General features: G+C 37.0%; 1 protein-coding gene across 1 annotated transcript in view; it reads left to right on the forward strand.

Moving 5' to 3' along the window:
- Nucleotides 1-23,756, forward strand: part of CDK19 (cyclin dependent kinase 19) — a 124,824-nt gene that overhangs the window by 37,158 nt on the left and 63,910 nt on the right. The window contains exon 3 of the mRNA XM_062572651.1: nucleotides 16,449-16,559. Within this exon, the coding sequence (XP_062428635.1) occupies nucleotides 16,449-16,559 (111 nt within the window). The remainder of the gene's footprint in view (nucleotides 1-16,448; nucleotides 16,560-23,756) is intronic.

The raw sequence follows: 23,756 nt of genomic DNA on the forward strand, positions 1-23,756 counted from the left end.
CTCACCTACTCCTCCTACACCTTCTTCTTGCACCATCTCTTTCTGATGTGTGCTTCTTCTCTTTTTGCCCCTGGAGAAGTCGGCTGAGTAATTTATGGGATAAAATTACATTTGCATCTATCAGCATTGAATTTTAGTGCAGAGTAAATGGGGGAAAAACAGTCCTACCTCTTTACAGGTAGTGATGGGTTCTCAGTTGTCATTATTGGTACAGATCGGGCGGATAGAGGGAGAATCTGGATCGTTACCACTGTTCCTCTGGAAACAGCTCCAAGCTCTGCGGCAGTGAAAAAGCAAAAAGGCAACTTGCACGTCACTAGAATGACTTTAGGGTGAACTACTATAGTCAAGACCTGAGAAGACGACAAACTCAATCTGCCTCATAAATCCCTGGTGCATTCAGAGCTTGGCTATTTATATGTCATTCTGATCTCTTTGCATCTTGGAAAGGTTCTAGTAGCACTAGAGAAGAAGAAAAAGTGAGTTAAGAAGGTTGGTGACATAAAGCAACTTCCACGTGAACAGCGACAAAATAGGCTAGGAGCCTGCAGATTGGAAGGGAAAAAGCTGAAAGGAAGCGTAAGAGGTCTATAAAATCACAAACCTATATGGGACAGCTAATTAGGGAACCATTATTCAGTGTTTAGCCAAACAGAAGAACAAGGGCTACTAAACAAAACCAGCAGATATCCTCCAAACACAATACAATTTTGAAACACATGTTGTTGTGGAGACCAGGCTAGGAATGAGTTCAAAAAAAAAAAAAAAGTGTTTGGGGGGGCTGACTGAAAAGCAGAGAAGAACAATGAAGAGCCATGATTTAAGCTCTTTTTATGAGGTCCCTAAGCTGCTGGATTGTTTGAAGGTGATGTGTATACTGTGAAAGGCTTATGCTGTCTATGTGCAGCTTCATATGTTTTTTCAAACCTTGGCTTTGCCTCAGGTACATCAGGGACAGGATAGTAAGCAGACTTGAAATTAATCTAGTGTCTGAATCAAATACAGCTGCTCTTATTTTTTTGAGTAAGAACATATATTACATATTTTGTCTGCAGTGGTGTTCTTGGAAATAGCCATATGATTTATATGAACAATCAGACTTCATTAGTGTCCAGATTGGAAAATTTTAACCCAAGCAATTAGTTTAACAAAGTTAGGAACAACTAAAATGCAGGCAGCTTGCTATAGTCTCAGGGATTCTTAATGCTAGGTGATAGCATTATTGCATAAGAAACTTTCTTAACCTACTAAAGGTGCATATTTTATTTTTCTCTAGGAAGTCTGAAGTTGTTACTCTAAAAAGAAGATGCACATAAATGAACTCTGTCATTTTGATTGGGATTATAAAAATGTTACTCGTTATCACTGACTGCATACTTAATGAGATATGCCAAGTCTGGAAGTCGATTGTAGGTCTTGAGAGTGACTTCCTGTTACTCATTGCTGCATAATATCTGGGAAAGTATTTGTACTCAGTTCTCAGGAAGAAATCCTAACATGAATGTTCATGGTATGCTGTTTTGAGGGCCACGTTGCTTTTGCTGCCTTGGGCAAAACATCAGTTCGGTATCCATTTGTTTGCATAGATTTTACCTTAGAGAAAGGATATATTACGTGTAAGATTAAATGAAGAACACCACCTACTTACCCTCTCTTGGATGTAAATATTAACCATTTAGTTATTGGTTTCTTCATCTTACCTGCTTAGTTTCAAAACCTCTCTATGGGAACCATTGTTATTCAGAGCCCTTATGGCATTGATATAAAAGCATATTTACTGTATCTCATTTTTATTTTCTTCTCTTTTCTGATCAAATTTTGGAAATTACATTAAGCCACCTGTTGAGTAACAGTCCTTATGGGAGGGCTGTAAAATACTGGTTTTACTTCATGTATTGCCTCGTCTTAGAGCTTCTCACATTTAATTGAAGAATGAAGAAAGAACAGTCTTTTGGGTTGCAAAATGACTTTTTTTCCCCGTTGAAGTCTGTACAGTCCTGCGAGTATGAGAGGAATCTTGTGGTAGGCGTTTAATGACTTGGGAGACAGCCAATGAACATCTTGTTTTAGCTTGCTTCACATGTGAAATATCTCTTAACCTGGGTCTAAAAAGACTGCAGAAGATTTGGGTAAGAAGTGAAGACCTGTGAGCAAAAACATAACAAACTTAATGGGTAATTGCTTTAATAAATACTAAGAATGTTCTATCTCTGTGCTTCAAGAAGAAAACATTGAGTTTGTTGTAACTAAAAGTAATAAATCTGTTGACAGTTACAGTTCTTGAATAAAAGCTCTGGAAGGATAGTATTCTTACAGTGAGCGTTATCCTGAAACAATATACAAGAAACTGGATAGTAGAACTATGTCCAAAATTTTTGCTATTTTAAACTCACTCAAATTAAAGGATATTAAGAAAATAAAAATCACATCCTCTCCTTAGTTTTGCAGGAGAATTTCACACTTAGAGCTTGATATTAGACTGAATTTATACTTGCAGCTGCAGGCTTATCTAGCTAGTTTAACCAGAGGTAATATATTAAAGAACGTTAGTTGAAATGCATCAAACTTAATGGATGCTGTCATTCAGAACTGAAGTTGCTTTAACATGATTCACACAGGGAAGAGAGATTTAATATGCTTACTGTGTTTTGCATTCATACCTCCAGTTTGATTTAATTTCCCATTAAAGAAGACTTGTACTACAAATGAAGTGTCTAAACTCCTGCCTCCCAGTCTGGAGCAGGTAGAATGAGTACTTATGAAGAATAATCATTAGCTTTTTTTTCCCCCCACTAACTCCCGTAAGAAGATGATTTTTTCTGTTACTGTTGATATATGAAAATACAAACAATTTATGCCCAATAGTCCCGTTAGTGAAAACTTAGTGAAATGTTCAAAATTGCATTACCGCTGCACAGAATATTTGCTATTTCCATGATTAAACATCATGGAAACAAGACCTAAAAGAATTATATGCTAACTGGAGATGGCTTTTGTGTTCCTGAATCACTTACCAATGTGGAATTTGATCCAGTATGGTCACAGACACTTGCTTTTTTTTCTATCAGTTTAGAGCACAGAACATGGAATTTACCCTGGCTTTATGCTGACAGCAGGATACCAGGATACAAAGATAAGCCATTCTAGGTTTTCAAACATGTTTGAATCTTAAGAGAGAGTTTTATATTGGATTAATGCTGTGTACTCTGTCACTATGGCCTTCTTAACTGGAGTTAGAAATCCTAAATTATTGACTGACTGTTGCCTAACTATAACACCTGATTTACCTTCCTATGTATTTTTTTTATCTGAAAACTAATTGTATGTAGGCTGAGGACTTGGATGTGACAGTAGTCAGCAACAACATATTCCTCAACCTTGGATGAGACACTAAGCCCTAAATACAAAATAGGGTTAGAATTAGGTACTGAAGAGTTGGATTCATACCATTCGGCATGCGTGCTTGAGAAGCTGTCTAACCTCGCTCTAGGATTTAAGTTACATTATGTGTGCAACATTTTCAGGCTCTTCCCAGGCCAGAAAGCTGCAGGGAATCATCTCTATTTACTAGAGATACTCTCATGATGTCTTTGGTGCTTGAGTGCTGTCCTTTTGGCCTGCTGCTCTCTTTCATTTAGTAGGTCAATGAAATGGAGGAGAAAATTGAATCCAGGTTTCCCACTTTGTGCTAGCGCTCTGGCTATTGAGCAGATTAAGAGGAGATGCTGGCTGGTTTCTTCCAGAGGCTCCTCCATCACGTGTGGTCCAAGGGAGCCTTCCCAGGCTGGAGTTTACAGGTGGTTTTGGCAGAGACTTCTCCTCTCAGATATTGTTGTGGGAGAGGTGTTCAGCGGTGCGGTGTTGTCCCCCTCGATGCGGGAATATTCATACCATATGAGCGTGATTGTTAGCGTCAAAAGCAGAGACACCTGAAGCTTTGCTTTAAACCTCCAGAAGATGACCTGGTGTCTAACCAGCAATTTTGAAGACTTAATTCTGGACCTGTAGACACCAGACTGCTGTAGTGCCTATTTCTAAAACTAGGGGGAAAAAAATCACACTGATCTGGCCATTATAACCACTTAAAATCAGTGTGTGTGGCTCACCTTAAAGTTTTATAACCAAAATTTAATGCATTGTTGATATGTGTGTTTTTTAAATCAATAGCCAAGAGCTGCACTTTTCTGTCTGACATCTACCCATTTGGGATCTGTGTCATTATCAGTAATAGGATATAGGAAGTTGTTGGATGGAAGTTTCTTAAGGATCTAATTTTTATTTTCATGATAACTGTTGAGTGACTTGTAATAGGATTTGTATTGTGTAGTTTGTAATGCACAAAATGTGGAAAATGGAAGAGTATCACAAAATAAATATTTGATTTAATAATAAAAATGTAAGATAACAAGTGAACTTTAGAAATAAAGGACACATACTTTGTAAACAATCAGATTATTATTTATGAGTCTTTGAAATCTTCAGCGTGCTCCTTCCTTCCTAGAAATTAAATGTAAAATGTCCCATCTTGTATTAAGGAAGGTTTGTCCTTTGCAGAACATTTTTAAAAATCTTTTTTTTTTTTTTTTTTTTTTTTTTTTTAATGGACAAATATACAGCTCTGGTTTATTTCATTAATAACCGGTAATGTACAGCAAGAATGCTGTACATTTAAAATTCAAAATTACAGAAGTGTGAGTTTGCAGAAGTGATGAATTAATTTTAAGCCAGTTCAGCCTTAAGGGAAGTGGTGACCCAAAGTAACCAAAAGACAGTGCAGCATATATTTAAGTATTGCTTTGTGGAATGTAAGGTGAAAATGTTTTTTTTCTTCTTACTGCTATTTTAAGTAAGTGTTCAATAGTCTTTGAAGTCATACAGTTTTTATAAATACTGCAGATAAACTTGTAAATTCTGCATTTAGATGGTTAAATACTAAGTATGTACAACTGCAAGATATACCAAGTTGAAGTGCTTTGGTACATGAATGTAGTAAATATAGGATGGACAGTAAGAACAGCTACATATGTAGTCTGCCATGTTAGTGGGTTACAGCAGAACCAATTTTATTTCTTTTCTGTAGGAAATCAAATGCATTTTCTCCTTAGGACAGGAGTTTTCTTCAGGGTGGCTTTGCTGTTGGCTGCACAGTCCTTTGCATATGTTAGATATTCGTTGCCTGTTGAGTGATGCAACAGCATGGTGGCATAATTAGATACCTTCAGGCTGGATATGCCTATTGTTTAGCCATTCTTTTGCTGTAGTTATATATGCTAAAATATTTTGGACTTTTTCTCCCCCACTCTTAGTTTTACTTACAAGGTTTTTAGGAAGCCACAGTGGACTATCTTAAAAGGAACTCAGTGCCAGTTTTGTTGCTGAATAGGTACTTTTGATGCATCAATGTTATTTTGTGGTCAAAAAAAAAAAAAAAAGAAAGAAAAAAGAAAAAAAAAATAGAACTAGTTTGTCTCCTGTAGGTCTGACTATTTTATTTTTTTTTCTCTTTTATGAACTTAGAAAAGCAGAAACGCCGTTCTTCTGTCTCTGGTTTGTATAATAACATGAGTCTTTCTGAAGTCTTCTTGAGGAGAACCTTTTCTGGAAATCAGGCAATTGGTCAGAACTGATGTGTAATCTTGTTAGTTGTCCTTCTCCAAGTGTTTTGGAAAAAAGCAATTACTAGCAATTACTAGCAATTACTGTTTATCCGGGGTGGGATATAGTGCAAGTGCCATCAGAGTCTTAAGGGGTAGCTTGTTGCCAGGAAAAAAGAAAAGGAGCATTGAAAACAGTACAATAAGCCCTACAGGGGTAAATCTAGCTGCAGTTTAAAAGCCCAGATTGAATGTTTAGGTATGTGAAATTAAATGAAGCTGCTTCAGAATTTAAAATATTAGCAAAGTGACACTTTTTTTTAATTGTGAAGACTGTTTCATATAATGTAGCTTCAATTAGCTTTGTTACTTAATGGGAAATTTCTTTTTCTTTTCGGTAACAAAGGAAATTTCAAGTCGACTAAAAAAAAATCAGGGTATTTTAAAATCTTCAGAAATGACAAACATTCCTTATTGCTTGTCAACAGTTTACTTTCTACTTGATGTTTTCAATTTAGTTGTTGGTATTACTGAAGTAGATAAATATTCTTTTATTTGTTTGTCGGCCAAATAAGAAGAAAACTACTTTTCTGTTGAGAGGGAGAGATTACATTTTTCTTTACGTTTCCATTGGGAGGAGGATGGTTGTGTTGTCACTCTGTCACGGACTGACCAATTTGACTACCAAGCTGCCTTTAAGAAAAAAAAAAAAAGAAAAAAGAAGCTTCCATTAAAAATGTGCCTTGTTTTTTTTTGTCCAAGAATGCAAACTCCCTTTCAGTTGATTTAGCTAAATGCATTCCTGAAACTGCAAAAAACTACGATTCCTTCAGGAAGACAAAGAAATTTAATATTCACTGCCTGTGATGCCTGTGGGTTTTTTTAATCCACGTTACACTTTAATACCTACGCTGTAGCCAAGTCAATATTTTTGTACAACTTTATGTCTGCATTTCCTTATATAAGTGTATTAAAAGTTAACAATTTTCTTACTTTGGCAGTAATTTTGCAATATTCCTTTCTTTATATTTAAAAGTCCATGTAATAGTATACCATATTATTAACTAAGAAATCAAAAGAATGAATATACTTGTATTTTTTCCCTCTGTTCTTAAATTAAAATTCTAAAATTACTTAATAGAAATGCTGAAGTTACTTATTTTTCCTTTGCTAAGACCCTGAAGAAAATTAAAAATACAGTTATCCTATTTTCTTTTAGTTAAAATGTATTACTTTTGAAAAGTCTTCTGCCAAGCTTTTGTTTCAGATTAATATTATTTAGCGATGCCAAACCATTTTCAGCTCCTGAAATGAAAATATTTATAGAATAAATAACCTTTTTAATGCTTGTTGTAGGAGGAGGGTGTGGTGGTTTTGTCCTTTTCCTATTCTGACATTTTGCCATTTACCAGCTAAAAGACTGTTCAGTGTCCTTCTTTTTAAGTTTTGTTTTAATCTTGTGGAGGTTTGGACTCGTCGTATTGGGGGTGGGAGGGTAAGGTCAAGCCTGTCTGCTTAGATAGATGGAAGCTTGAAGAAAGGGAAACGCTGAAGTTCAGGCTGGGATGTTTTTATATTGAAGGACTGCTTTTGAGTAAAACTGAACAGAGACTTCTTGGATAAGGATAAGAATTAGAGGGAACAAGAGAGTCTGCCTGAAGTCAGCCTTTAAAATATCTTAGCTTGTTCATGTTCCTTCAGCATGTGCCACGTAAGCAGAGAGAGAACTCGGGGCAGCCCACGGGAGAAAGCCAGCGGTACTTTTGGCATTTCAGTCCGTCTCTCCTCCTTGTTTTTTGCTGGCTGTCCAAGGATAGGGCTTCGACAGACCAGCTACAAGGGACATGTCCCCTCTGGAATGGAGCTGAAGTTGCCACGTTCTTTGGACTCCCCCCATCGATATTTTATATGGTGTCTATGTCTTTCTGTGAGACCTCATGCTCGTGTCCTTATCTTAGACAGGGTCCAGCTGTACAGACTGATGTGCGGACCCTTCACAGCAGTTCAGCTTGAACCTATGCAAGAGCAAAGACTTCTGATGTTTTGAGTCCAGTCACTCTGTAAGTGGAATTTCTCCAGCTAGAATCCAAGGGAATCCAGGCTGGAAAATCCCAGACGCAGAGAGCAATCCAATCACTAAACAAAGCTGAATGTTGAGGAGCTGTTTAGACTAATATGCTGTTTAAGTTCCTATCTTTTTTTCCTCTCCTGATAACTTTAGGACCTGTAGTGTAGTTTCGAGTTATCCAAGGACTGTTCTTATGAGTAAAATTAATAGCTGCCTATTTTCATTTTGTATTTTGAGTGAAGCCCAAATGAGCTACCCGAGGGAAAAGCGGCAGCATGAGCTCACTACAATACTGGTCATCCGAGGGTCTATGGGAAACAAATGATAGCAATAAACGGGAGGAGAGGAGCCACTCTTGATTAATAACATCTAAGTAGGCTGGCATTTTTCAGGAGTTCCTGTAGGAGTAAAATGATAATCTTTAGGTTCCTTAGAAAATCCTAGTTTCAATATAAAAGCAATTGTAGTGACCCTAGAGGCTTTGAATATGCACATCACACAAGAAGGGCTTCACAAGTTCTGCAACGTATGGTTGCTTTTATGAGCAGTCGAGCTTATGCTTTGGTTTCTCCTGTAACTTCTGAGCCACGTCTCTGCCAATTTAAGGTTTTAGTTCTAATTATGAAAGCAGTTAAATACATTACAGGTTGCATTTCCATCAAAGAAACTACCGAGGTTTTTCCAGAGCAGATTAGCTGCATAGATCAAAAGACTGAATAAAACACATAAAAGATAGGAACACCTCTGAGATGAGGTGATCTGGCCTTAAAATAAGGTTCTGAAGCCACTTGTGGCTTTCTCTTCACTGACACAGAAATACACGTTTACTGCAGGATTTACTAATGTAGGTAGTGATGCTTCTATGTCTTCTTGTTTTCTCTGTTTTTTTTTTCCTCCTGTTTTACCTCATAGTGAGACGAAAGCGCCTGTCCTCCCTCTGCCTGCATAGGGAAGTAGCTGGAAAGCATCGTTCAAACTATGCTGAAAATATTTCTGTGTGAGCGTTAAGACACCACCAAACCCATCTTTCATAAAAGTTTTTATAAAATCACAGTACTGTGTAGACATTGTCACTGTTCCTGTTATGAGACACCATCTTCCAGGATGAGTGTAGCTGTTACCAGTTGTATCTGCTTGTTCTGGTATCATCACTGCCATTTAGCTTAGTCCCATCTTTCTCTGCTGCTCACCCGTTTGTATTTTAGTGGATGTCAACCTCATTTTCTTTCCGTATTTGATTTGGTATGGTAATAGGGCAAACGTTTTCCTCCGCATCAAGGGGTAAGTTGTTTGCTGCTCTGACCACCCTTTGCCTTTTTCCAGGAGAGTTCCTCTTTTTTTTGGGGGGGGGGGGGGGGTGGGGGCAGGTGGCGTTGAGCACGGGTAAATAAATTTCAAATTCATCATGGAAGGTTTCTATGAATTTTTGTCAGTACATCTCCTTCTCTCCTGTAAATACTCAGCAAGTATCTATCTAAGATCAGATTTACCCTCTTAATTTCCTTATCACTGCGTTGGTTTATATTCATTCAGCTCTGCCATCTCATTTGTCTCTTACACCTGATGACTTCTCAGTCTGTAGTAGAAATTCTTGCTTAGCTTGTAAGTGCACAAATTCAGATGTTGTCCTGTTAATTTAATCACATTTTGTTAGCCTTTCTTTACTCAGTCATAGAGCAAAGATTTGTAAAAGATTATGTATTACCACACTCATTTTCTTCACCAAGATTAAATCACCTTTATTGCCTCAGATAATTTCATTACCACCATCATGATTTTGGTGCTAAGATGGGTTTTCTTAATAATCACAACACCACTTCCATAACTCCACAAATATGTCCATACAGGACTATTTTGCTTGGAAATGTTTTCTATTGTCACCTGTCTCTTTAGGTAGGTTCTTGCTCACCTCAAAGCTCTTCCAGCTGCCAGCTTTCCCATCTCACAAAATAGCAAATGCTTTTTATAAAGCTGAAATCTGAACACAAATCTTCCAGTTGGGGGGAAAATTAGTTACCAGAGAAGAAAATCAGGCCAGTTTGATGCTTGGAAGGCATTTTTCTTCATTTCTTTGTTGTTGTTTCAAAATATTTTTTAAGACTTTACATGACACTTTTCTTGCATTAACAGGTCTGCAAGTGCCGTGTCTCTTGTCGTCTCCTTTATGTGCTATGTTTGCTAATCATACGCTATCAGCCCGGCCTGAGTTTTGCTTGTATCTGACTCGTACTAACTTCTACTTCCTTTCCGTTATCTGTACATTTCTGTTTCCCTGGTTGCTATCACAGTTGTCATTTAAAACTGAAGAAAAGTGTTTTAGATCTTTAATTCATCTTTAAACCATGTTATATTCCAGTTCCCTCTCTTCCTCTGGAGCCTGCGCAGTCTCTTGCGTTCTTTCTCTCTCCGGCTGGAGACTCTTCTGTGTTTATTTTCACTTTCCAGCCTAACTCGGCTTGACTTCTCACACTTGAGATTTCCAGCGTTGTTGGCGTCTGAACCGATTCTGTGGTCAGCTTAACTTGTCCTCAGTCATCACCAACTTTCCTGTCCTGATCCCCACTCCTCCCTTGGGATAAGAGACTTTCACTTATAAGGGGAATTCCTCACTGCTGAATGAATGCTCGACAGATAGCGGACGAAGTTACTAACTATTCTGCGTATGCTGTGTAGCTGCCAGGAATCCTACAAGCTCTTTCATGCTCCCTGGGCTATCCGAATGCAACGTTTTAAAATTTGAGTTAAGCACTAAAAGCTGTGACAAGCAAAAGCACAAGCAGTTCACTTGACCAGAAAAATAATTAGAAAATACACAGTATGTTTACAAGAAAGACGCTGTACAGGACAGCCTTACTTTCGATGACTTTCTGCCTAAACTGCTTTGTATGCAGTATACACTTATCACCTAAGACAATTTTTTATTAGCATTTATTGCAAGTTTGATATAATGGAAATTAAATTTTAGAGGAACAACAGGCTAAAGTACTATTAAAATGTGATGCTGTATTCTGTTAGTAATAAATTTTAATAGTTGCAAGTCCTTCTTACATTCAGGTTTTTATCTTGTTATAAAATGTAGTCAATACACTGGAATATAACACACTACAGCGCATTAGGTTCTTGTTTCTGGCTTTGGACTTGAATTAACCAAGTCTCCAAGACGATTTACTTCTGCACGAGATCTAAGAAAAACAGCAGTACAGCAATGCTTCTTCCTTCCCCTGTTAAAGTTCATACAGCGATCAGTGGTGTATGAAAAGTTGTAGACAGTGATTTAATATCTCCCTCGTGCTTGGGGTTCTCGGAGCAGCTGAAATGCACATTTGAAGGGCGCTTATGGTGAGAAGCTGACCTGCAGCCGTTTCAGTAAAAGGTGCGTGGCTTAACGGTTAGGGATATTTGGCACGGGATGGTTAATCAAATGAGTAACAGCAGTGGCATTTGGGTAGGCTGAGGTCTTATCTCAGTGCATTTCACTGAAGTCTTGTGATCTTTTTTTTTCCTCCCTCCCCCTCTGTCCTCGATCTCCTGTTTGGGTAATACATTTAAAAATTATTTCTTCTCCTTTATTCAACAAATTGCAGATCAGTTTCATTCTCCACGTGGCTAAAAACCCTGGAAAACGCCATATCTTTCTAAGCAGAAATTGTCAAAAAAGTACAAGAAGCAAATTTCATATGAGATGAGCTACACCTTCATTTTTAAGATTGGAGTTGTTTAAAGAACTAGGTGCTGCCTTGGCTTCCTTTCATGCAGCACATGGTTATGAAACTGTTTAGAAAAATATTAGTGACAATAAGGTAAAGGACAATAGGTAAAAGGTTGGCGTAGCAGTTAAATATTGACAAATTTCTAATAAAGCATAAAAGATGTTAGGGTATATAGATGACATAATCAAGTTGTAAATGGCTTTAAATACATCTTTGTGCTTCCACGTTATTGGCGTCCTCCACTCTGCTTAAATGAAAATGCTGTTTCCAAAGTGTCTAATTTCTTTTTATCTAAGTCTTAGGTCAAAACTTGTCTCTGGCGCACACATCTCAACTTTGTCATCTCTTGATTTCCATGCTTTCCCCCGCCCCCATCCTTTCTTCCTTTTTGCTCATGTCTTGTTGGTGCTTTTCTTGAATGTTTCCCCTCATCTCCACTCTTTAGACATCTGAGGTCTTTAAACACCTCACCTGACCCCCTGGTGGCCCTCTCTTCTCCTCTCTAGGGGAGATGCTTTTTAGTTATAAATCTTACAAAAATTTCTGTTCATGAGTCTCATGCTGGTCACTTTTACCCCAAGCTATAGTTCCTGGTCTCTTCTGGCTGGTGTCTAGCGCTATAGCAGGGCGAGTTTTAGTGGAGCACAGCTCCTGTTCTTGGTGCAGGGGGCTGGGACTCGTGACGGCAGCACTGCCCTGCTCTAGCTCCTGCCCCTGGGATCAGTACTCCTGACTGCCGGAGCGGAACAGAGTCTGTAAACTACTCTGTTTTGCATCATGCGCCACTTCTTTGCATTTGAAACTTCCCATTTTACATGAAGTTTCTTATGGCTTGCTGTTACGTCAAGGTTGTGGTTCAGTAGAAAATGAAGGTATAAACATCTATATTTGCTGAAACTACAAAAGCACCTCCAAAATGACAATTCATGAAAACTACTGCAAGTAGTCACTTAAAATAGACAGGTGAGAGTAATGAAAAAAATTGAGTTGTCTTCCCATATCTGCTCATCCGTTGGAGCACAGGATCCATAGATAAGATTAGTTAAAAAACTCATTTAAATATTCTTAATGATAACTTCAAATTATATGCTATTACATACTGTAAGATGGAATAACAGGATTTGACAAATTTTCAGTCTAATCTTTAATATTGGTCAATGTCTGATTAAAAATATATAATGAATTTAACTCAGGGAGTAAGTTCTGTAAGCATTCTATATTAAATTATGAGTGTCCTCTTAAACATAGCTGTTAGATAATATGCTTTTTTGTAAGATATTACATGTAATGTCTTGTTTTATAACTACTGTTCTTGAGCAGAAAATATATTGTGTTTATAAGGCTTTGCTGCCTCTTACAGTATCGGGAACATCTCGTGATCCTCTAGATAGCAAGTCTAAAAATTAAGCTGATTTCTTTTAATCTATTTATTTACAATTGAGTTTAGAAAAATTACTTGGTAGCCTCTTGAAATTCTTCAGGAATGTTAATTTACTTTAAGAGCAGAACAGACTTGAAAAATGGGCAGGTAGCGAGTGCTTCTGTAACATGCACAAACAAACTCTATTAATTGATGGGAGCTCTTTCCATCTGTGATTGCAGCTATAAACCGTCATTCAGTAGCTGTAAAATACAGTATAATACCTTTTTACAGATGCCATTTTTCCCTGTTGCTTTACAGTATTCTATTCTTCAGCTTAAGGTCAGATGCACACATTTTATGTCAGAAGCTCAATCCGTGTAGTATAAAGCTAACTTAGTGCTTCCCAGTGCTTTTTATAAAAATCAGTGTTTAAGATCATACCACTAACAGTTTGATTCTGGCCATGTGGAAAAATTCTGAGTTTTGATAAAGGTGCTTGTTGTTTCATCTAAATTGAATCAAAAGAGGAAGAAGCTGAATTAAAAATAGTTTACTCACTTTAAGTGAGTATCATTTTGAATAGTAAATTTACCTTTTTTTTGTTTTTTAAATGCAAAGCATCTTCCTTTTCCAGGACACTTTTTTTTTTTTTTTTGCCTTGCAGGTTTCATTTATTAATAAGGCTGATCTGATAGGTGACCACTGCTAAGTAAAATGTCTCTAGTTGGAGTGGCACTAACAGGGTTGATCCTTACAATTGCAGAATATGCACATATTCCTGGCTCATTTTTATATAGTATCTTTCAGTTAATGCAGAGAACTTTAGGCATTCTTTTATTTTGCTATCTAGTACCTAGTATTTCTGTTACCTTGTTTATTATATGCTAGCATTTTATATGGAGCTATATGGAGTAAATGTACTCTCCAACTGCTATTTTTTCCTGCAAAGTTTTTAGTTGTTTTGAGAGAATGCTTTATTCCATTTTTTTAAAGAAGTTAAAATTATTTTATATCCAGATTGCTGCAAATAGTGTCTTCAAGGAAAATTTAATGATAATTAAAAAAATCTAATAATGTGTCTGCTATAAGATTTTGCCTAGTTTAAAAATTATTTTCTGAACATGCCAGAGCGTTTTGTTGTCATGATTTATGCTGCCAATGATAGGCTTATTAGCACATTAAAACATGACTCTAAAATCTCCCTAGGCAGGCTTCACTAGATTAAAAGGCTGTCATATTTCAATGTTTTTAGTAATAGTAAAAACTACTTCCCATTAGAGATTTTATGTGATGCTTCTAATTTTTTTCTTCATCTCTAGATTTATATTAGCGTTCTGTAAGTTAATATTACTATTTGTTAAGTGAATTTAAATGGTTTTAATAGATCATGTAAGTGATACCTGGAAATGACTATTGTTCAGGTCAATAGGCAGCAACTTCTCTCTTGTTAGAGCTAGAAATCCTTAACATTAAGGAGAGAAAACAAAAGGAAGAAATCATTTCCTGCATGGTACAAAAAGCATTTAAGTGATTCAATTTGCTGGAAAACTGGAATAATTTAAGCATTTGTAATAATATTGAGAAGATCTCTTATCTTAGCAGATACCTATATGGCCAAAGGAGAATATAAATTAAAACTAATCCTGTTCATTAATTTTTTTCCCATAAAATCAGCATCTGATGTCTTTTTCTGTAAAGTGGGGGGAGGGAGGGAGGCAGACTTCTCTCTCTCAAAGGAGCCTGGTAACGTGCTGCGTTTACTGACTCTCCATTATAAACGGATGCTCAGTAACTCACATAGTCGTGCTGCATATACGAGCAATTTTCAGATAAGACAGAAGTGATCAGTCAGTTTTTGTGTTAAAAAAAAAGAAAAAGGTGGGGGGGGCTTCAGCGGCTGGGCAGGCTCAGCACGGGCGCGGGAGCCGCGAGCCCGGGGCTGCCTGGTGCGCTGCACTAATCCTGCCGCCGCTCCTGGGTTACTGAACAGCAGTTGAAACAACCATTCAAGGGAGGGCGGGCAGTGTTACTGCACAAGCACCCAGGCTGTTGCTTTGCGCTTTCAGAGGTGTCAGAAGTTTAACCATCAGCTGCAGAAGTCTCAGTGCTGCTGCGGCTGTTCCGTACCTATTAACGATGGCTCTTATTTAAAGAAATTGCGTTAGCCAGAAGGTCCGAGACTTGATTGCCTTTAGCTCCTGCAGATGGAGGCGAGAGCGCCTCAGCCCTTCGTGCTGGCCTGCTCTTCCCAACTCTGCCGTCCCCTCCGTCTGCGCTCTGGGACTCCAGTAGCAGCTACGCGCCTCCCTCGTGCCGCTGGCCGTACGGGCTGTACCACGCGCTGGCGCAGCACGTCTCCGCTGACGTGCTGTGACTCCGTTAGCGCTTTCGTTTTGGAGCCCTTATCTCCGTTTTCTGCCTTGTGGACATCTTGAAGGTGATGGCCCTTGTCGATACAAATGAAGGCTTATTTATTATTTACGGTAGGGTTCAAATCCCAGTTGCCCAGTATCTGCTACCTTGGGTGCTGTCGCTGTAGGCAGCACCGGTTGTTTTTAAAGTAGCTCAGTAGGTTCAGTGTGAGGTGCCACTTTCATTTTCACGTGGCCGTTGGCGGACTTCACCGTTTGGGCTGAAGCGGTCAGGCGGCTCTGGCGGGCCTCTGGCTTATTTGCAGTACGAATCACGAAGGCTCAGATACTTCTGAGAGCAAGGCGAAGAACGATATCGCCTATGGTTTTTGGTAAGCTTTTCTCTGAAATGACCTTTCTGCTTTGGGAGCAAAGGCTCTGCAGAGTGCCATGCAAGCAAAGCAGGGATCCCGGGCAAAAGCAAACTGTATGGTAAAGTAGTAACGGTGGGGCAGTCAAACACTGTATCATGCGTATGAACAACTGGAGAACAGGGCAGTTGCACAGGCTTTGCTCTGGCATTTTTTAATTCTGGTGCTCACCTTTGTAACCGTAATGAGGTTTCTTTAACAAGAGAGCTGTTAGGTTTGTATATACTAACATTTTTTACTTCAAGATAGACTCTGAGATAAATAAATGGCTGTGCACCCGTGGGCTTAGGATTAGGGAGCACAGCTGTGTCAAACTGGGAAACACACAACATGTCCTGTACACTTTCTGAAATAACTTCTTCTTTTCGGGGAGTGTGCTGAGAGAGGGAAAGGGGGAAGCCTGGCTCGCGGTGGCCAGATGTGCTTGTAGAACGATGAACCTGCACAACGGAGGCTCTTTAAACCTCCTAATTTTGACTTTCTGAAGATAATGCGTTGAATCGCTGGCATATTTTTCTCTAGGGCCTGTTTTAGGACTGAGCTTGGTGAATAAGTTACTGAAACAGAAACTAATGAATCTTCATCCTTAGTATCTGCCATAGTTGTCTGCCTGCATGTTTTTAACCCAGAATAAATCTGTGCTGGTTACTCCTCTTTGAAAGAAGGTTTAGCTAACTTGCATTTATCCTGGGTAGAGTATGCATTCAAGCAGTTGCAGTGGTGACTGCTCATGTGCAATAAATTTGTGTTAACTAACACTGTTGGTTTGTATAGCTGCACTCTTGCTTTCTTGGCAACTGCGTGCATGGCTACAGTATGTCCTGAATTACCTGTTTATTTAGTCGTGGTAAGGCACCTGCTTTTTGTTTGTTTTGTTTTGTTTGCTTTTTAGCAAATACAGAAATAACTTTTTTTTTCTATTTCTTTGCAGCTTTTACGAGAGCTGAAGCACCCTAATGTGATTGCGTTACAGAAGGTTTTCCTTTCTCACAGTGACAGAAAGGTTTGGCTGCTGTTTGACTACGCTGAACATGATTTGTGGGTAAGTACAGATTTGCCTGAGTGTTTGAGATAGTGTAATATGAGCTTGAACAAACTGAAGTGTGTGTGGTGTACCTTCAGATAACGCAGAGATACATAATTGTTTTGCTCTGTAATTAAGGTCTAACTGACATCCTGCTCTCAGTCTACTTTGATCTTCCCTTTCAAACCTATAAAAGGCTATGGAGAATCTTTAAAATGTCAGATTTCATTTTTAAGACAAAACAGAGTTTTCCTAGAAGATTTAGATTGAGTTAAAGAAAGTATTCCTAAATTGAGATCTATTAAAACAGAGATTAGAAATGTCTTTAATTTATTTTTGCTATGGTTTACCAAAAAAATGTAACAGAGAGGCCAAGAGACTAATTTACTGACTTCTACTTTTCCCTGAGATGCCCTGAAAGTGACCAACATTCAATCATTAATTTTAAGTGGTGAATTTTGGGTATTGGTATGAGTGGGATGAAAATAAAGTAAGCACTGGCTAATTGGGCCTACTGATATGCTGTCACTATATGGAAAAGGACTAGAGACTTAAAGGTCAATTTTTAAGTTTCCAACAAAGTGTGATAGGATTTAGTTTTATCTGTTCTTGAGGTAAGCATCAGTGACATATGAATTGAACTCGGAGATGTATGTTCAAGCTCTACACCTATCAGTAAGATGGAAGATGCTTGAACCTGGGTTTTGGTTTAAGCCCAAGAGATATCAAACACTTGCTAAGATAAATGTGTTTATAATTCCTTTCAAAATACTGGCAAGAAAGCAAAGTGATAATATTATTGCTTTTTAAGGTTTCAGTAGTATAGAAGTTGCCATTACTGATGTTACTGACAAATTGCTCAATTATTTATACTTACCTCTCAATAGCTAATGCATACGTACTTCTCAGTGACACAAATGAAATTGTAATCTGGAAGTAAGTAAACTTAGATCAGGTAAAAAGCTGCTTGGCTCAGAACAAATCAGGCCATGAGATTTCATTGTCCTTCATATGCTTAAAAATTGTTTAATTTGATTTCTCTTGTAGGGTAGCAGCTTTGCTATTCTAAAGTTTTCTTCATCAAAGTTCAGTGTACGCTGAGAGTTTGTGTATTTCTCACAACTGATGGCAGACATGATGAACAGGAATGCAACAACATAAAACTCTATTTGGACAGAATTTAATTTATTTGTGCATCAATTGAGTTTACTCATTTTTGTAGAGCAACTCCAAAAAATTTTACTGCTATGTTGAGTAACAGGTTTAAAAGCCCTTCCTTTCTAACCTTTTCCTTTTGAATTTATTTTGGACGTGTGGTTGTTTTATTATGTGGTGATTTTTCACATGATTTAACAGCCTTAGATAAAGAATCACTACATTCTAATGTTCTTACCACTCCCTATGTCTGGTTAGGTTTGGTAATAATCTCAGTATAGTTAATTCTTTTATATTATTTGAGATTGAATGTTTGTTACACTAGCTATTTGATGTGAACTGGTCTCGCACTTCTTAACTCTCTTTACTTTTTTCTATGGAACATGCTACACAAATCATTTTCCCTTTCTGTATACTTACTTGCCCATGTTTCCTTGCTTCTTAAGCTTTACAGGAATTCTTTTTTTTTTTTTTTTTTCCTCCTTTGCATAAAGTTAGCCATTTTCAAGGCACTCTTGGTTCTGGCTTAACCTTGCTCCTCATTTTCTTTTCTGTCAGCACCTCCCAAGCATCACTCTTAAATTCCCCTTTTGTCTCTTTTGCTCACTCCCAACTTTGTGTCTTTTTCCACGCTGCCTCCTACACATGGAACAGCCTCCCAATTAACGTACGTAAAGATCCTTCACTATCCTCCTTCAAAAAAACTCCTGAAAATCCACTTATTTTGTAACGCATTTCAGTATAATAACCACTTGTCATTCTGTTTGTGTTGTGTTGTGTTTTGCATTTCCTATGCTTACAGCTTGTGCCCTTTCAGCTCTTCGGGGTAGAGATTTGGTAGGGAATTGGCGCATTTTGTTACTATTGAGGACCATGTGCCCCCACAGCACTACAGGAAAGCAAAATAAGTCTATTCATTGTGGGTATCCATTTGAAAAGATTTAAATTTTGGAATGATAGATGTGCTCTCACTGGAGAGATGTAAATTCAGAGAGACCAACAGTTTCAAATATAGGCACCTAAAATTAGTTACCAGAATTTGTATTGAAGTGTGAGAATCGGCGGTATGTTCAAAGCTGCCCGGCTTTAGTAACTCTTACAGGCTTCAATGTGAGGAGTAAATGCTCGTCACTTATAAACATCAGATTAATTAAAATCATTAAATTTTGGGCTTCTGTACTGAAAACATTTGGCAAGAGATGAATAAACTATATTAGATGCTATCGTACTTTGTTCATTTTGTAATACTGAAAAAGATTGTACCATTCTAATGAAGAAAATTGATGGTGCCAATTAAGCTTATTAAAAAGTTCTTTTATAGTGAGCAAGAACTTTTTTTTAAAAAAAACTCTATATTTAATTCTCAAGGGTTAGACTGCTCAAATCTGCAATTTGAGCCTTCTTTATAATTTGCTGTAACTTCTAACAAGGGATGAGGAAACCAATGCTCATTCAGAACTGCTTTTGACTGGTAGTAGGAAGACTTACTATGTTGTCCTTGCCCACAAACATTCACTGTTTAATTACTAAGCCTATCAATGATTTTTTCCTTCATCACCTCTCAAATTATATTAGGCAATCATTTGTAAAGTTACAGGAAAGAATGTCTAAGAGTATAGCAATTCTTTTGACCAATGGATTTGAAACACCTACTTGCTTTTATTTCTGTAATTCTCAGTGTAATCCACAAATGATTTTCTTGTGATTTCCTTGGTTATTAGTTGTTGTCAATTGGTAAAATTTTTAGGATACTGGATGTGCCACATATGATAATTTACAGTTTGTTGTTCCTGCTTTTGTGAGGCATATTCCCTTTTCAGTAGTTACTCATAATGTCTTGGATGCTTTTAATCTCAATTTCATTCAGGTTGTCTGTCTGACTTAAATTATGTTGAGATAAAAATATAGTTTAGTGACACGTAGCTGAGTTAATATTAAACCTATGTGTGCAATTGATACTATTTTTGCAGTTCCCTTCTTCCAATACACACTTATGGCTTAACAGCCTTACAAACTATATGTGGATAAAATCTCTCTCCCTCTCTCAGAGAAAAAAAAGGTGTAGTTCCCTCAGCTGATAAGTCTCTTTTCTGCTATGCTTATTATTGAATTAAAAAGAAGTGGTCATTTTAAATGCACGAGTTTTTGCTGTTTTATCACTAAGAACTTAACTTATTTTCCTATTCAATTTTCATATATGTTCTTGTTTTATCTTAGTTTAAAGCTTTATACTGCTGTCCACAACTTCCTATGTAAGACTTATGCACTTAAAGACTATTCAGATTTATTTGAAATATATTCTGTGCAGGATGGACTACACTGGACTTTTCTTAGACTTAAAAAAAATTATAAATGAGATCCTGTGCCAGAGGTGAATTTTATTTGGCAACAGTGTAGTTTTTAGCCATTGGAGAGGTTATAAAACCTGTAGCTTTCATTTTGTTCCCAGACAGTTTCATTTACCTTTATAACATCTACTCTTTAATATTGGAAGTAATTTCTAAGGCGCACAAACTTTTACTTAAATGCTGCAAATAAACATACCATTCAATATGTTCAATTCCATAGCCTCCATAATTCTTAAATAGGATTCTTGATTCTAAGCAACATTATTGCAACTGTTTTTATGTTCTGAATTGATGGGGTATGGTACACAGTTAATTCTCAGAATCATTTAATATTTATGCATAATTTCAAAGCCTAAGATCCACTGTCCTGAAAATCTATTGTCATTTTTCATTAAAATCAAAAATTTTTTATATTACCTCATCCTGATATGCAGTGACTTTTTGTCACAATAAAATGTGTTGAATATATTTTTTTAATGGCTATAGGTGATTGAATAGTTTATTAAAATGATTTGGTAATATTGAATGTGATGATATATTCATTATCTGAGACTCATTAAACAATGAATATGGATTTTTTATGGTTTGGTAAAATGTTCCTCTTTTATTTGGTTTTAGTGATCTCTAGCAAGTACCTGCAATAGCAAAGAGAACTGAAAAAGTTGGAGTAAAATTAATTGTGAAGTGTTCCTTGATACCAATAAAAAAATACAGACAGACCAATTTTGTATTATATGGAATATTTGTTACATGGATTCTGTTTTTTAAAATTTAGGATAGAGGTTATAACCATAGTTATGCATGCTTGAAAATGATCTTCATCAAGTAATGGAAAGGGGAAAATATTCTTCCGACACAGGAATTCCATAAAACGAGCCAACTATCTTGTTATACAAATAAAGATGCTCAATTTCAGTTAACAATGTTTTGAGTAATGTTGCTGTATGATAAATGAAATTGTGAGGGTGCAACATATTGATTTGTGCAAGAACCTTGCAAATTTCTTTAATCACATGAACATTTTCTAATAGATCTAAGTTTTAAAGTCTTCTTCAAATCTGGTATGATCGGCTGTAGTTCTTACTTCTTCTAGGTGTCAGTGTAGCTTTTAATCATGAGGCTAATTCAAGGGGTAGTTGATGATAAGTATTTTTACATGAATGGAAATATTTTTCTCCATGTAGCAGTGTTTTTTTGTTGGTGGTGGTGGGTTTTTTTAGTTTTCTATAGTCCTGTGTCTGTTTGGTTTATTCTAGTCCCACTCCATTAAGTGATTCTTGGTGCAGTCTCTCTGTCACAGACATTATTGCCATTATAGATATCTTCCTGCTGGCTGGATAGTAGAGGATTTGCAGAGGAAGAAGGAATTGGTGTGGGCTTTTGCTTGCCTTAATGTCACATTTCTTTTTTTTATCATCAGCCGTTGTTATGGCAAGTTTTCTTTATGGCATGGTTTATCCTTTGGTAAATATAATAGATAGGATCTTTTTTGATGTGAAAGTAATGGTTGGATTTTATGGAGAGCAGCAGCTTGCCTTTTGGATAGCAGTCTGCTCTGAGAATGCATTCATCACAAAACTCTTGGATTATTTCATTTGCTTTTGCTGGCAAAGTTGTAGGGGTTTCTGCATCTTGGGGCATGAGAATTGGAGTAGACAACAGATAGGAGCAGAGCGCAAAGACAGAGACATGGATGTAAAACCACAAAGTCTGTAAAGGATTAATGTGGATAAGAGTGTCCTGAATACTTACAGTATCTCAGATATCCTGACATGGTAGTTGAATTCTGATTTCCAAAAAGTTCCTGGACTAAAGCTCCCTTCACTGATACTTGCAATGACCTCTTGTCACTTGGTAATGGATTTTTCATAAAGCAGTTTGGTTAATGAGATTCAGTGGAAGATGCTCGATAATGGCAGGGCTTACCATGAGGGTGCTGCAACACACCTTTTTTTTCCCCCCTCCCTTCCTCCCTTTTTACAGGGCTGTTTTATCAGTTGTTGTGGAACACCCAGAATTGGAAATTTCAGTGGTTTCCGTAGAAATAATTTTACCCATTTTTGTTTTGTTTTCATTCTGTACACTGGACAAAATATTTTGGGTGTCTGAAACTTTGGTGTCTAAATTTAGTTCCAAGTGTACGCATACGAAGTTAAGTGATTTATCTTTGGAAAAGCAAACAAATGTTACTCTGGTTAGCTGGGGCTATCTTGCTCCCTGTGTTTGAAAACTGTGCAAACAATACACATTCAGTTTTTAGATTTAGACTTTAGTTTTTTGATTTATTTTTCATAGCTTTTAGGTGCTTTACCGTTAAAACTTATCTGTGATGGTCACCTTTGTTTGGATATTGATTGCTGAAGCGAGAGGGCAGAAATCATTTTATTCTTTAAGATGATACTTGAAACCGTATGATCTGAATCTTCCTCTTGACCCTGGGACAGATTTAGTGTGTGTCTAAACTTCAGTCTCTTGAGTAATAAAACATAATTATACTTGTTTAGCGGTGCATTGGAAATGTCTGACATAATTCTGCTTTATTCTCAAAGCTCAGATTAAGAATTAAATAGAAAGACGAGTTTTGCAAAGATCTGGGTGCAGACAGACAACTTACCTCATCAGGGAGAGTGGGAAACCATAGTTGAGGAAGGCGTCCAGGTTGCCGTGAATACATTTGCATTTGATAGATTCTTGCAATATAAAATAGCATTTCCTTGAGTGGCAGGGTTCAAGAAGCCAGGTTTTCAAGTGATTTGTATCTTGAAGTCAGGCTCCTGTGTGGATCATCTTATGTTACTGAGGTGGGAGCTCACACTGTAACTTCTTTTTGCCAGGCATATGTAAAATCTCTCCTTTAGCTGACTTCTTATTTTAATGAAACCTTTCCAGGTCTAACTTATTTACTTATTTTAGCCTCTGCCATACTGAACAGTAGTTCTTGGAATCAGGAATAGGTTGACACAAAAATAGAGTAAATTTGCATCAGCTTGACTTCCTTAGAAACAGACTAAATTTAGGTTAGGACCTTGCTGAATGCTCATTTAAATATTGACTAAATACTAGGAGTTTTCATAGAATAAATTAAATGGTTTTGCGATATATATTGTCTTGCATTATTTTTACACTGTTTATGGTGGAAGATGTGGAAAATGTACGTTGTTCCTCATAAGCCAGTTTTCAAGCTCCTTAGGACACTTCAGAAGCTAATGTAGCAGACGCATAAGCAAAGTGGTTAAATACTCTTTCAAGAGTCACAACTGTATAATTATTGCTTAGGTTTGTTTCATTTCTTTGTGTATTGCCATTTATATGGTCTTGGCTTTGATAAAAGTTAATTTTGATAAAGTCTTGCTGAAATAAGCCTGTTCGCCAATTTTTTCCTCTCAATTGTTACACATTTTTTGAAGTTGAAAAAGAGGAATATGAAGTTAGTAAATAAGACCTATGGTCACAGAGATTGTAAATAGCAAATTATAGAAAGCATCTGAAGCCTCATTAATTTTCTAAAGGGGTAACAATTTTACATTTTAATGTTGTTCAGTGAAGTATTACTTTATTTATAAATCAGACTTAAAGCCACTGCCACAAAGTTAATGTTTAGTTTAAATTTAAAGCATAATATATAAATGGAATGGAAATATTTCTAGATTGTATTTATTTTCAAAAGCGAAAGCCTAATTGTCTCAGAATATTAACTTTTTTTCCTGTGTTT

Source organism: Rhea pennata, chromosome 3, assembly GCF_028389875.1.
Source record: "Rhea pennata isolate bPtePen1 chromosome 3, bPtePen1.pri, whole genome shotgun sequence".
Classification (NCBI taxonomy): Eukaryota; Metazoa; Chordata; class Aves; order Rheiformes; family Rheidae; genus Rhea; species Rhea pennata.